General features: G+C 38.3%; 1 protein-coding gene across 1 annotated transcript in view; it reads left to right on the top strand.

Annotated features, from left to right (window-relative positions):
* thsd7ba (thrombospondin, type I, domain containing 7Ba) overlaps positions 1-15,880 on the top strand; it is a gene marked incomplete at its 5' end in the record, with an annotated part of 151,091 nt that overhangs the window by 93,614 nt on the left and 41,597 nt on the right. Inside the window, 3 exons of the mRNA XM_079463917.1 lie at positions 9,425-9,616; positions 15,143-15,409; positions 15,639-15,817. Of these exons, the coding sequence (XP_079320043.1) occupies positions 9,425-9,616; positions 15,143-15,409; positions 15,639-15,817 (638 nt within the window). The remainder of the gene's footprint in view (positions 1-9,424; positions 9,617-15,142; positions 15,410-15,638; positions 15,818-15,880) is intronic.

The raw sequence follows: 15,880 nt of genomic DNA, 5'->3' as shown, positions 1-15,880 counted from the left end.
ATTGTGACCAAAAGTTATTACTTTTGGACGTAGCATAAGATGACATTTTGCTGACCTTCCCCGATTTATCAGAATATCATATTGGTACAATGGAAGAAAGCTGACATTTTTGTGCCAAGTCAAAGGTCAGTGTTATTCCAGATATTGAGTGCATTCATTAAAATTAATGAGGCCATTCATTAGAAATAATAAGTCTGTGTAAATGTTATCTTGCTTGAGAAGATTCAAATATCCACTATTTCGTAGCCACTACAGAGAGAGCAAGGTTAGAATACGGATCGCATAAAGACGGACTGCAATATACCGTACAATGTTTCGCTGTAAATTTACAGTAAGATACTAGCAGCTGGGTTTCCAGCCACATTCTGATTGTTTACAGAACTACAGCTGTAAATAAAACAAAAAAAATATATTTTTGCATGGTATACTGTAATTACAACTTTTAATACTGTCATTTAAAATTGAATAATCATTTGATATATTATACTTACATTTTTCATAACATGTCAAAAATGCTATACAAATAAACGACTACATGACATTGTTAAATATGCAATGTATTGTTCAGCCCTAGAACCAACTGTATGAAACCTTTGTAAGTGAATACTGCACAAATTTCTTTACATATACTGTAAAGACAAGGTTAGTGACACAATCTGCTCTAGATTAATATATACAGTATGGTTGTAAAACATGCTAATATCTTACCTCTGAACAATTTCATGGGTGCGGCTAGGTCTTCCTGATACTTGAGGTTGAAACTGAAGCATAAGGCAAACAATCTGCAAGGCCAGAGATGAAGTTGGGTCGCTCTCCTTGACACACAGCTTGTACCTTTCATGTTTAAAGGAATATTTCACCCCAAAATATATTTTAATCAATAATTCACTCACCCTCAATCCACCCTTGGTGTATATGTCATCCTGGACACAAAATAAGTCATTTTTAAAGATGTCCTTGGCTCTTCTCGGCTCTTCCAATTTTTTAAAGCTGAAAAAAGTGTCATAAATGTTATCAATAATACTCCAGGGGGTCGATCTGAATTAAATAGTTTTATCATATTTACATCTTCAAAATATGAATTGTTATTAATAAGTTGTGTTTTTATAAGTACTTATTTTTATAAATAAGTTTTGTGATGGATTAGATATATGCATTTTTTTTAGTGTTACAAAATGGGTTACTCCAGTGCCATTATCAGAGCCAGAACATCTTTCAAAATCACTCAAATTGTGTCCAGCTGAAGAAAGAAAGTCATAGACTAATTTCCCCGTCGTCTAACGCGGTGTTGTCCGTTTCTTTCTGCATCACGACAGCCAACGGAAAACTACTGCTTACTAGCATCTACTGATATTTGAAGGGTACAATATTATTCTGTAAGTACTCAAATTTAACATGAGATATGCAGAAACCGTTTGAGTTATGGCTGCTTTAACTACTCACAAATGCACAAACCACTGGCTTATTCTAATAACACAAATAATTATTTGTCGATTTCGTTTGATGAAATCCCGCTGACAACTCATATTTTGTTCATGCCTGTTAACATCATCACAGCAAACTGAGCGCAAAATAACTCCCATGATGCAATGCTTCTACAGTATAATTCTGTATTACACAGCAAGTGGAATGAAAACATGCTGTATGTTTACAGAAATACAGTAAACGATACAGCCGTAATAGCTTTTTTTGGAAATACAGTATAATACCGTTAGATATTGCCTGTAAATTTACAGTACAGGGTTACAGTGAAGGCAGTTGACTTTGTGCGGATTAAATTTCATGGTTTATTTAAACAAGCACTTGACATCACGTTAACCTCCCACTGGATGTCTCCAACACAGCGCATGAATTAAAGCCAACAATAAATCCTGGGTTATTTACAAATGTTTGCCGATTCGTTCCTGCTTTTTGCTCCACAAAATCCATCAGGGAATATTGCGACCGCAATAAGCTCTTGTTTTTACTTTAGTCTGGTGATTAAAAATTACGCAGGTTGTTTATGTACCTGGATGATTTATTGTTTAACTTCAGGCAGGCTCCCCAGCTGCTGTAATTTGATTACGGTCGGCGTTCTCATGTGGAGGGGTGGCTTGAGACGAACACAAACTCTTCTTGCCATACGGATGCAAATAAGCCAGCCGACGAGGTTTGTGAACGCATGCTCTATCAGCATCCTCAAAAATAAATAACTGGTGTATAGAAGGCGATGCAGTAAATTACACTAAATGAACCAGAAAGACAGACACCTTTGCAAAACTTACACGAACCACACGCATATTGAGCTTCCGTATACAGATTTGCAGCCACAACTCATTTGTTTTCTGCGAGGGTTGGTGTCTTGAGACTTTGTGAGTTGATAGCGATACTTAAGTCAAATGTTATGCAAATGAGCAGTGACATAATGCAGCAACTACCAATGGGTGTGCAGATAGTGGAACTGATGCATCTCCTGGAACAGTGGAAACAGTACAATTTCATTGCTGTCAATATGTCCTTTAACGGCCTATCTATGCTGACAGCGAACACCAAGACGCATCAAAACCTGAACGCATCTGTTACAGTCAAGAATGCTGTCTACACTGCAGGTGTTACATGGGTTGTGTTTTGCATGAATTGGATAGTGCCTGTTAAATTCTGATTGGATGAGTCACATTAAAAGCTGTTTGTAAACATCTGTGACTGTTCAGTCTACATTAATGTTGTTATGTCCCTTGGTAAACAACACCTTAAAGGTAGGACTTAAAACCTTGGGATACATGTTAGTGATCATGACATGTCAATGCATTAAACTGTACTAGATCTGCTTACACTGCTGTTGCAGAGCAAGTATGAAGACTTGCTACCAATACACATGATGCTGTGAGCATACGAGTGATGCTAAGCATACTCGCATTATGGATTGAAACGTCTTATTTAATCAATTCATGTTATTATGGGGTGACTACAGGAGCGCTTTCAACAGTGCCCTTGCCATTGTGGAGAACTCCACTAGCCATTTAATTGGGCTTAGATCCCCACATATCGAAGCAGTAATATTAGCAGCACGTGAAAGGGTTACTCTAATGAAACGAGGAATGTTCTGGATTTTTTGTGCTTTCGGTGTGTGCAGTTAATGAGTGCTGAAGAGCTTAGCTGGCAAGTGTGACAGAGTCTTTTCAGGGCCATAAAAAGTTCTCTGCAGTGTCCTTTTGAGTAGTCAGCAAACATTGTCACCTTTGTAAGTGGCTGCATTATTAAGATGGTCCCTGTCATGAGACGAGATAAGAATAAAATGTTAACAATTGGGAGTGGAGATGAATTGAATGGAGCGAGGGGAAATAATTGTGCTAAAAATGGGCAACCTGACGCTCCAATCAGAATGTCACTACCATCAACCTTTCTGTCTCTAGGGGATTGTGGGAAAAGGGAACAAGGGTGAGAAAAAAATGGGACGGTAGTAGAGAGAGAGAGAGAGAGAGAGGGGAGAATCAGAGTTCTACAATGGGAGGCGAGTAAAATGAAAAGACAAACAATCTCAAGAAAGCATTTAATGGTCCAATGTGTAATTTGTTGGAGGATCTATTGACATAAATGCAATATAATATACATAATTATTCTTCAGAGGTGTATAAGACCTTATATAATGAAGCATTCTTTTTTTATCTTAGAATAAGCTATTTCTATCATGATCCTGCCTCTCCTTGTCTTGGTTTTCAAGTCTTGTGGCAGGATCATGTCAGACCCATGTGTTTTGTGTGGAGAAAGAGCATTGTTTTGGTTTGAGAAGCCATGCTCTCTCTCCGGTGTCACGTCCTTTAGCCCCGCCCCCTTGTTTCCCTGTTTGCAGTCCATTAGTGTTAGTCTTGTCTCCAGCCCTGATCCATCTTTCCCTTAGTGTTTCAGTCCCCTCACCTGCCTCGTGCAATCCTCCTGTTAGCTTTCCCTTAGTGTTTCATCGTTGTCACCTGTGGCCACTCTCCCTGTGTCATCAGTCCTTGTTAGTGTTTCCCTTTATCAAGCCCCAGTTTTCCCTCTGTCCCTTGTCGGTTCATTGTCATTTCGTCATTATCGTACCTCCTCACGTCACCTTGTTGGATTATTCCTGTCTATGGATTATCGTGTTTGTTCCTGTTCTAAGTTTGTGGATTTTGTTGATTTACTATTCAAAGGACTTTGTTTGTTTTGTTCCCCATGTGGGAAGTTTTAGTTTACACTTTTGTCTTGTTTTAGATCATGTTCTCCCCATCGAGGGTCTTTTGTTTAATTAAAGTTTTTGTTATTTAACTCTGCTGCCTGCGTTTGGGTTCTGTCCACACACCGTGACAATTTCTATCTACATACACTGCAGGTCTCCTTATATGGAATTCATCGTGTTCTTTCTACGATAGCCCTAAACGGACTAACTGCTCCACAGGGTGTGTTTCGTAAATACGTTATGTCCTTCTGCAAAGAAGCAACAACGTAACAACATCTTAGTTCGATGTCGAGATGGAGTGAGCCATTGGTTGCAATTAGCAACCTCACCTTTAGATGCCGCTAAATTTCACACACTGGACCTTCAACATTTGAAGCTGAATTAGGATTAAACAAACAATTTTAAACAATACTGGAAAGTTTTGTATTTTATGGTTTATTATATACTACTGTATATACAGTATTCTCTTTTATTATTGTGTTGATTCTGTATATACTGTATGTACTGTAGACTAATTTAGCTTTGTAAGCATATTAAAAGTAAATACTTGTGGTAATTTGTGGTGTATTTTATGTAATATTTACAGCATCCCTCATCTCCACCCACGTTGCTCTGATCCGAAAGAGCAAACGATCTGGTCAGAGAGCAAGATTTGAAATTCAAATAGGAATCAATAAGATGTGTTAAAGTCATGTTTCTACAGCTGTTCCTCTTGAAAGACATCACAGGGTCACTTTCTTAGACCATGACATTGCTGTGTGGAAGGTGACAGCCACACGGATATGATTTAAGGGTCTTAACAGTTTCAATGTCTTTGTTCTAAAGTCAAATGATCCTCCTGTCCTGCGGTCAAACCCTGTCAGACACAAATCTGGGGGGATCGTGATTGTTTCTTGCAAATCTGAATCAATGCATTAAGCTCTATTATCGATGTTACTCTGTGTGTAAACTGTGGGGATAAACGTATGCAACTCTTACAGGCTGTTTGTAAACAGGTTTATCTAACCAGCAGGTGAACCTCTAAATCAAAGAAATAGATTCATGGGATAAAAGAGCTGAATCTCATCTGTGTACATAAAGTTATAATGTATCAGTAAAAAAATCAGAATGCAGATAGGACAAAATAAAATGTACGTGTCCTATTAGAACTGTGGTAAATTTTCAAAACAAATGGTAATACTAGATACTTTATGGTACTTTGTTGGGGTTAGCTGGCAAAATGATTTTCTTAATATGAGAATGTGTGGCTTTGTTATGGGCTTAATTAAGTATTACTTGTACTCCAAAATCCCACTAATTCTACCAACCTTAGCCTGACTGACTATAGAAGCCCAACAAGCTTAGAGCGGGTGTATTAATCTTTTTTTAAAAAGGAAAAACTTTACAATAAGCAAAAGACAATAATACATTATCAGCATTTCCACGGGCATCATTACTTTATAGATCTGAGAATGTTGACTGTTTGGTGACTATTCTTTTCTTCATTTATTACTTTCTCTGCTTTTGTACACAATATTCCTTTAATCCTTGACTGTTTGAAGGTTTAATGCACAAAGACTCCTGAACAGCTTTTTCTGTAGCTTGGTTAACAAGGTGTAACGCAGTAGCGTTTGTCAGTCTGCAAAGACGCTGTGTTGAATTAGTTCAGAATAGATCTCCTCGATTCATTTAGTGTAACAAAAGGCAAGGCTCTATTAGACACCCTGTCAATAGTCTCTGTATGAATACTGGTAAGTAATAAAATACGAGCGGCTTCTGAGGAATTCTTTATTGAATTTGGCACTACTCAGCTTTGCATTTATGATATTATATCGTTCCAAACCCTGCTGAGCCACTTATGTTCAGTTGAATTTGCAATTACAAGTATATTAAAGCTTGCATATTAAAACCAGAGGTTGTCTGGGACGATTTTATCAACAGCTTTGATCAAATTCAGCTATACTTCACAGTCTAGCTGTGCTCATATTCAGTACAACAGCATGATTGCAAGTGTGATGCTGCTTTATACAACAGCTGAGTGGACAATGTAAGATAATATGAATAGAAAAATCCCAGAGTGTGATAAAGCCTTGTGTGTGGAACTTCACGATATGCTGTCTCATAAGCCTATAGCACCCGATGGTTTAAAGATAATTTACCATCAACTAGCTCTGAACTGTTACTGGTCCAGTTACTTTAGTTACTGGAGTAAAAAAAGCAGCTGAACTAACTATGAGTTACATTTGTTGTTTTTTGACGGAAATGCCTATCATAGAATATGGATATACATCCATACATCCAAAAGCTCACTAGAAATCATGCATACACTGAATAAAGTACTTTATATTTACATACATTGACAATTAAGCTACAATCTACCAATTCAGCTAGAAGAACAATTTGATCAGTTATTAATATGTGTTGGTCCTCATGTAGTAATATTTTGCAGTCATTCTCCTAATTCTAAACAAACTATACAGTCATGGCCAAAATAGTTGGCACCCCTGAAATTGTTCCAGAAAATCAAGTATTTCTCACAGAGAGGTATTGCATTAACACATGTTTTGCTATACACATGTTTATTCCCTTTGTGTGTATCGGAACAAAACAAAAAAAGGAGGGAAAAAAGCTAATTTGACAATGTCACACAAAATTCCAAAAATGACCCACAACCTTGCGTTGTTAACGCAATGCTCTTACCACACTTAGCATGGACAACAGAAAGACGAGAAGAGAACTGTCTGAGGACTTGAGAATGAAAATTGTGGAAAAATATCAAAAATCTCAAGGATACAAGTCCATTTCCAGAGATCTAGAAGTTCCTTTGTCCACAGTGCGCAACATTATCAAGAAGTTTGCAACCCATGGCGCTGTAGCTCAGTGGTAAGAGCATTGCCTTAACATCGCAAGGTTCTGGGTTCGATCCCAGGGGATTGCAGATACCAATGTAAAATGTATAGGATAATGCGATGTAAGTCGCTTTGGATAAAAGTGTCTGCCAAATGCCTAAATGTAAATGCAAACGCAGGATAGTCTGGATGGTGGATAAGCAGCCCCAAGCAAGTTCCAAAGAAATTCAAGCTGTCCTGCATGCTCAGGGTGCATCAGTGTCAGCTTGAACTATCCGTCGACATTTAAATAAAATGAAATGCTATGGCAGGAGACCCAGGAGGACCACACTGCTGACACAGAGACATAAAAAACTACAGTTTGCCAAAATGTACTTGAGTAAGCCAAAATGCTTCTGGGAAAACGTCTTGTGGACAGATGAGACCTAAATAGAGATTTTTGTTAAAGCACGTCATTCTACAGTTTACCGAAAACAAAAAGAGGCCTACAAAGAATAGAACACAGTACCTACAGTAAAATATGGTGGAGGTTCAAAGATGTTTTGGGGTTGTTTTGTTGCCTCTGGCACTGGGTGCCTTGACTGTGTGCAAGGTATAAGGAAATCTGAGGATTACCAAAGGATTTGGGGTCGCAATGCAGGGCCCAGTGTCAGGATTGAGTCCGAGATCGTGGATCTTCCAGCAGGACAATGACCCCAAACATATTTCAAAAAGCACCCAGAAATGGATGGAAAAAATGCGCTGGAGAGTTCTGAAGTGGCCAGCAATGAGTCCAGATCTAAATCCCATTGAACACCTGTGGAGAGATCTTAAAATTGGTGTTGGGAAAAAGCGCCATTCCAATATGAGAGACCTGGAGCAGTTTGCAAAGGAAGAGTGGTCCAACATTCCGGGTGAGAGGTGTGAGAAGTTTATTGAGGGTTATAGGAAGCGATTGATTTCAGTTATTTGTTCCAAAGGGTGTGCAACCAAATATTAAGTTAAGGGTGCCAATGATTTTGTCCACGCCATTTTTGGAGTTTTGTGTGACATTGTCAAATTAGCTTTTTTCCCTCCTTTTTTTGTTTTATTCCAATACACACAAAGGGAATAAACATGTGTTTAGCAAAGCATGTGTTAATGCAATACTTTTCTGTGAGAAATACTTGATTTTCTGGAAACAATTTTGGACATCACTGTATCTTTATAAACTTATACGCAGATGTGGTGCGTATAAGCTTTGCTAAATCTCCAACATGGCGAATTCCATGTAAGGGGACCCGTGCTGTACAAAGGTAGAAATAGCTCATAAAGGTAATAAAAACATAAAGCTTCATTGTGTAATGTCTTTATACACCTCTGAAGACATAGTTACTGTATTTGTATTAAATTGCATTTTGGTGAGTAGATCTTGCTGTAAGATCGCTTTGGAGTAAGAACATGCTGCACCTTAAAATTCTTCTCAAAGCTGAGCTTTAGTTTATACCCCAAGTACAACTATTTGACATAAATACATTGTTTAATACATTTTAAGAATATTTAATTAAATAAAAAGTAAATTGTCCAAGGTTTAAGTTTGGCCACTACTGTAGCACCCTTCAAATATGGTAAAGTCAATGTAATACATCCTTAGGAACGTTTACAGTCCGCTGTAATTGTATTTTTAAACCACATTCACTGTCAAACAATGTTAGTAATAAGCTTTGCCATTTAGTTAGAAAAGTTTTCTTCAAGTGTCACCTGTGTTAACTGAACTCTCATGAAAAGCCTCCGCTGAGTGGAATCTTGCCACAGTGTGGAGGACTGTGTCAAAACATGTCACCGTGTAAGGCAGACTGGCAAATTTAAGTCAGTGAGCAAAAAGTCCTCTGCACAATCTCCGCTGTCTGCTAGGAATACATCACCTTGTGGGTGGATTGGGTGCAGCAGTATGCTGAAAAGGTAACAGCCGGCTTCACATTTGCCGAGCGTATCATTTATCGTCCTTGAGTGCCATTGATGCAGAGGAGGACTGAGACGATCTTACATCAGCACTGTGGAGGAAACAATCATGGAGAAAAGTTTATGTCTTTTAGTCACAGTGCTTTAAGCAGCAGTTTCCAATAATTTGTTATCTTGTGTTTGAAAAACTGAGAAAGCGCAACATTTTCTATTCTTTTATTGACGCTGATTGGATTTATGTGGATAGAAGTATATTAAAGGCAAAACGGGGAATGGAGATGAGGAGCTTTAGTGTGATTTTGGTAGTTACTGCAATTTTAAAAGTAATTATAGTAAAAGCCAAATCTTTTTGCCACAAGACAGATCATAGTCTAAGACTAAGACCATAATGTGTAGTAACTCCGGTTTGCCTCTGTGCAGCTTTTTATCATATTTTAGAGGGTTTAAATGACTGTAGCTATTGAATTATAGCCTGTATACTGTATGTGTCTCCTCATAGGAGTAAGCTGTGTGGACGAGTACGATGAAGTAGCCGCTGTGTCCGAGTGTCTGCGGTGGGCCGGGCCGATGCCGTCACGCTTCAGGAGCTGTTGGGTGCCATGCAGGGATGACTGCACTTTCAACGCCTGGTCTGAATTCACAGAGTGCACTGGCTGCGGGAGCCGACGTACCCGTAAACGCACCCTGACAGGTGAGAAACTGCCTCTGTTTATTAAATTAATGAGAAAAAGTTATGAGATGATGTGTCATGGTGATTAAAGATCAGGGTGGGGCCCAGGTCTGCAACAAGGGCGATCTCTGAACCACTGAGCACACTTTGATAAGTAAGGGGGATGTAGCTTTTCAGTCAGAAAGAGTTTATTTATAAAGCAGAAATTAAATGCTGTAAAGAAATGTTATATGTCTATTTCACAAACAAACAGCAGTGGCCATATGTGATGTACAGGGGGGCATACCTTTTAATGCCCTCTCAGGTTAGATTTAAAATGAGGTATTTCGTGTCTACAGTATTTTACAATCTTGACAAAACAGTAATATTTAAATGTTTTTATTAGACAATAAAAGGCAAACTACAACATATCAAAAGATATGTTACTGGTATATACAAAAAAATGCTCAAAAACAAAAAGCTCAATGGAAATGAAGCATCATTTATAATTTTTTAGAATTTTGTTGATCCTTTTAATGATATCTCAAAGCTGAGGTTCAGTTGACATCAAAATACATGCACAAGTTTTGAGTTATAGTTTTGAGTAATAACATATGTCAGTTTTCCAAAGGTGGGCATCACTTTTGGCCACTGCTGTAGATGGAAAGAGAATAAAGTAGGATGTTTAACTTCAGTACCACTTGAGGCACCACACAAAATAGTAATAATAATTGTAATTTCCAAACAGGTTACCGAAACAAGTCTTCTGCCCTATCTGCTCTGCTTGACCATCCTTCAGTCATAAAAGGTCATCCGGCCCCACATTAGCCATTGGTTTGCCAGTAGCTGACATTTCTGTAATGCTTCAAAACTGTTTTGTAATAACCCAAGAGCCATAATGTTTCGATGAATAGATGGTTGCTTCCCTTTTCGCTGAATCTTCATATAACATTTTATCAACGAAAAATCACATTTTACATGTTACATCTCCATTTTTAAATACAAGTACCTTAAAAAATGTGTATGTGTTGAAGAGAGCGGGAATGAGTTATCAAAAAGCAATAGTTACTGTTTGAGGAAATCAAAGAACAAGCTTTAATGCCTTCATTCATGGCCGTCACTGGGGTTTTGGTCTAGTGAATACATGAATATGAAAATGCTAAAGCCGAAAAGCTTGTTGAAATCCTGACAAGTACAGACACAAATTAGTGGCAGAGTTTTAGTAAGCTCATGCCAAATGAATTCAAGAGTGTCACAATTGAGAAATAGAGTACATTTGGAAATAGACATTATTTTAAGTGTGTGTATGGTGCCTAGTTATAAGAGAATTTACCTTCATTGTTTCATTTGCTGTCCCCTATATCTGAATGTTTCTCTTTTTTATTCTGTTAGCATTACTGCTGAAAGCCAACTTGTTATGACAGTTCTGTCCATCATTAGATACCAGAGCCGTGCTGTAAACTTCTCTACAGGCAGATTTCAGATGTCTATTATTGCATTACTGCAGGGTTTCACTTTCTGCTTAAGTGTAGTTTGTTCCTGTAAAAATCATGATTGGCATCATTTAGATCCCGAACATCTTACAACATGGCATGTTCGCCGTATCAGGTAGACTTTCAAAGGCCTGCTATACCTGATGATTCCCACATCAAAGGCGATCAAACCCTAAAATGTCAGATTTGATCCTAAAAGAGAGAGAGAGAGAGAGAGAGAGAGAGAGAGAGAATGGGAGAGAATGATGGGTAATGTCAGAGAGGTGTGGAAAAGAGAAACGTACTCTCTGACTGTTGTCCAGAAGACTCCCTGCTGAGTGTTTGCCAGCCTCCAGCTGTTTTTGGTGTTCAGAGGCGGCCAGTGATAGAAAACATCCTTACTGTGGGAAATCACCGTCAGTGCGCTGCAACCTTACTGACAGTCTGCTTCCTTCTTTCACTGCACACCTATGTGTGTGTGTGTGTGTGTGTGTGCATGCGTGCGTGTGTGTGCTGTGTATATGTATATAACAAATGCGTACACACACACACACGCATCGGTGTGCAGTGAAAGCAGGGAGCAGACTGTCAGTAATGTTGCAACACACTGATGGTGATTTCACACTGTAAAAATCTTTAACTACCCATTCAAAATTTTTTTTGGCTATTACTAAAAATGATCCCATGCTACTTAAGACTGGTATTACAGAAAGTTTCCTATCTTAGGTCTTAACTTAAGATATGATATGTAAAATCAGTTTTTTTTCACAAATTCGAAATACAGAAGCAAATCTTAACTTGATATTGGATTCCTATCCTATCTTACAAAATCGTATCCTTCTCTAGTAAGGAAATCCTAAATTGTACCATCAAGCTCAATCCACTTTCGGTCTGTTACCAAGCAACCAACACTGCGCGAGCTGCTGATGAGGGAAACAAAAACAAAACCGGCGAGCTTTTAATTTTATTGCCACGGAAAAAGAAACTTTAATAAGTTTGGTAGGAAAGGCAAAGCCGATACTATTTGGTAAGTTTTCACCTTTGTTGACTCACGAAGACAAAGACAGGGTAGCGGGCCCATAATGTGTCTGAAGTGTAACCGTATAAACTGTAAAGTTTACCACCCAGCAACCGAAACAAAAAAGAAAGCTGTCTACTGGCAAGGGAGATTTAATTGTAAGCGTTTAGTTTTTGTGTTAGTTTTTAAACAATTTTGAAGTTAGGATAGCTGTGGGGTTGTCCTAAAGTTAAGACCGTTTATAGAAATATTTGTCAAGACGCTGTAATACCCCTTTCCTTTCTGTATTTAGGATAAGATTATGCACTTAGGAAGTGCTGTTCTGTAATAGAGTTTGTCTTAAATGAGGTCCTAACTGAAATTACCACGGTTACCGAACAGATCGGATAAGATTTTCAAGTTACAATCTTTCTGTAACACGCCCCAGGGTCACATTTGACACAAATTTGAATTAGTTTTCACATTACCAAAATTCTAGTGTACTTTAATATTTACTACAGTAAACAAGTAAATTCCTAGACACTGTCTTACCATAGAAAATATTAAAGTATACTACCGTATTTGATTTACAGATTATTTAGTGTTAACTATAGTATGCAGTATATTACAGTTTAATATGATAAATACAAAATGTTTCATTTAGATCTGGGTATTAAGGAAATTTGGTTTATTTTGTAAATTTCAATTATGAACAGCATTGTGATTGTGATGTTATTGTGATACTTCAGCTGTAGTATCTTAAAAACAGTTTACCATGAAACCCCAGTTGCACTATAACCTAAACCTTTGCCTTTTCTATATTTTTATAGTGTTTTTACAAATGAGAACGTCCCCAGAGGGAGGTTTTTCTCAGATTTGTGGGAACACACACACGGACACATTTGAATGGCTTTTTTAATATAGACATATATTAATCTTGGCATTCATCTTTATACTGTATAAATACTGTATTTTATATTTTCAAATAAACTCATTTAGTAAGCTGTTCTGTTTTGACTTATTGATATTTAACGCAGACCTATGGCATTGCATTTTGGCTGCATTACCACATCAGGGTGTGTGATCATTTTAACGTATGCAACTGGTTTTATATTCAACAATTACCAGTTTACTGTACATATTTCCTTACATGTGGATCCATATACATATTCTGCAACATTATTTATACATTCTCATTGTTTTTTAATGGCCTTCATTGACTGAACAGTTGGAGAGGTGGCACTTTTAACCCAATGAAAGAACAATGGTTTTTCATCAGTGTTGTCTTTAATGCTGAGCTGTCAGCAAATCGTGCAAATTTTATTCACACATCACAGCAGAACCCTTCATTTAATATATCAAGCGTACATGACATCTGAATCCTTGACATCAAAGCAAACCCACAGTGTTTCAGCTCTTGGTCACCTGTAATGGCTTTTCAGCATTCCTGTACATAATTGTCCAGGTTTAATAGGATGATGTTATTGTCCTTGACAGGCCCGTGGACCCTGTTGAACGTTAGTCCGCAGTGTCATAGATGGCATGTCTGAAAGAAGCACCTCTCATCCTTTTATTTATAACCTAATAATCTTCATCGTGTCTAATGGACATGACTAATTTGAAATGTTCCGAGAAGTGAAGTGTGCAAAGAGGAGCTAATAGCCTCTTAAACAGAATCCTTTATGATGTGGAATCTATTCATTTCTCTGCTCATTAGATAAATTAGATGTATACGGTCCGCTGAACATGAAAGTGGTGTGGGTCTGTGTTTGTATATAAGTGAATTAGGAAAGTAGAGAGAGAGAGAGAGAGAGAGAGAGAGAGAGAGAGAGAGAGAGAGAGAGAGAGAGAGAAAAGAGATTATCTTTGTTAAATCCAAAACAAAGTCAATGCTGATATACACCTGTGACAGAACTGAGCCTCTTTTATTATTTACTCAAATATTACATGATATCACCATTATGTTGTTTCAAACCTACATGACTTCCTTTTTTCTTGAAATACAGATTTTTGTTTAGTTTTTCAAATCTTTTCAACCGGAAGTTAGTTTTTACCTTCGTATTTTGATGCATTTCCGAGTTAAACAGATTTTTTAATGAGAAAAATAGCCATTGCATTTGGAAATGGAACTGGCTGCAGACTGACAGTTGAAGGGGAGGAGTTAATGGATGCTCCGCCCATGTCGTCTAACATAGCTCATTCGAGATGGCTAGCCAACAATGAACGGAAGTGCATTTTCAGATCTTAATTTAAGATTGTGATGGCACATGCATTTAAAAAAGAGAATGACCCACAGAAACGCTATTTACATTGGACGCTGCATTATTTCATGAATTTTATTTTTTTGTTTCACTAGGACTTTTAAATAATACTTGTGAATTGAATAAATGGGAACTGGATCTGTCAAGCTTAAAAAAGATTCTCACAGGTAGTTCTACAAAAATATGAAAGTGCTACATACCTGTTTTCCAGATCTTCTCATAGCATTGTGTGAGAAAACGGAACTAAAAACCCACAGGACAGGGTACATTCCCTAGTGAAATCATTTAAGCAATTTTATAATATTTAATTGTGCTTTTGGAAGCATGAAAGCTCCAAAATTCCCTAGTCATTGTTATTGCTCGGAGAACATCCACAAGGACATTTTTCCTTTTTTATTTCAGTCGGTTTTTTTACGGTTTATAACAACATTAAGATAAGTAAATAATATAAAATTTATTTTGTTAAGAAATTTCTTTAAAACCATTAACTGAAATAAATATTTGAAGTTAACAGTTTTTTTGTGCTTGTCACTTTTAATTCAAAGCCGTTTCCATTTCAATCTCCCAGAATAGTTTGGTAATGATTCCCCGGGGATGTTTGCAGTGGCACTTAGCATGCCACAGTTGACAGCAGAATGAAAAATAGTCCCAGTTATCTATACATCATTAATGTTTTAATCATTTTCAAAGACAGCTATATTACACACTCCCGCTCCCAGAGTGCAGTCTGGAATCTCATGTTGCTGCAAAAGAGCTGTTTTGGCACCTAAAATTTCCCATGACTGATCTCTGTTATTCGTCGCACATCTTTTTTAATCTGCACGTTTTTCTCTTTCAGGGCGGAGCAGAAAACAAGACCGTTGTCAGAAAGAAGACTTGTACCCTCTGGTGGAGTCTGAGCCATGTCCATGTGATGAGTTTGTGTCTCGGCCGTATGGTAACTGGTCGGCTTGTATTCTGTTGGAGACCCCGGAGCAAGGATCTCTCCAGGGTTGGAGAGGTCGCAGGGAGGCACGCGACTGCGGTCAAGGTCTGCGTTACCAGGCTGTAGCCTGTCTGGACCAGCAAAACCAACTGGTTAACCCAGACCTCTGCAGCGAAACAGGTTTGTATACCTGTTCCTTTCTCTCTCTTTCTCTGTAAAGGGCTTACTAATCCTCCTCCGGCGAGCAGTCATTAGTCATAAAGGAAGCTTTGGGGTGCCCTGAACTGTCAGTGTAAATTAGATAGAGGTCTCAGCATAGGCACCCGGTGCTTCTTGTAACGTTGTTAGGCAGGATCTTGAAAGGCAGGGGCTCCAGCACTCTGATTACTCAACACCATCTCTCTCGCAGGTCTGGCGGAAGAGGTGTGCCACATGCCCTGCCCTCTGGACTGCAAACTGAGCGACTGGTCGGCGTGGTCGACCTGCAGCGCCCCTTGTGGTAGCGGGCTGAAAATCAGATCTAAGTGGCTACGTGAAAAGCCGTTCAATGGTGGGCGGCCGTGCCCCAAATTAGACTTGAAGAATCAGGTGAGATTCGCAGTCCCGAACGGGATACAGGATCATGCCTGCAGCAGAGTTTCTCTGCCATAT

The sequence above is a fragment of the Barbatula barbatula genome, assembly GCF_947034865.1.
Source record: "Barbatula barbatula genome assembly, chromosome: 9".
NCBI lineage: Eukaryota > Metazoa > Chordata > Actinopteri > Cypriniformes > Nemacheilidae > Barbatula > Barbatula barbatula.
This window is presented reverse-complemented; position numbering and strand designations above follow the sequence as displayed.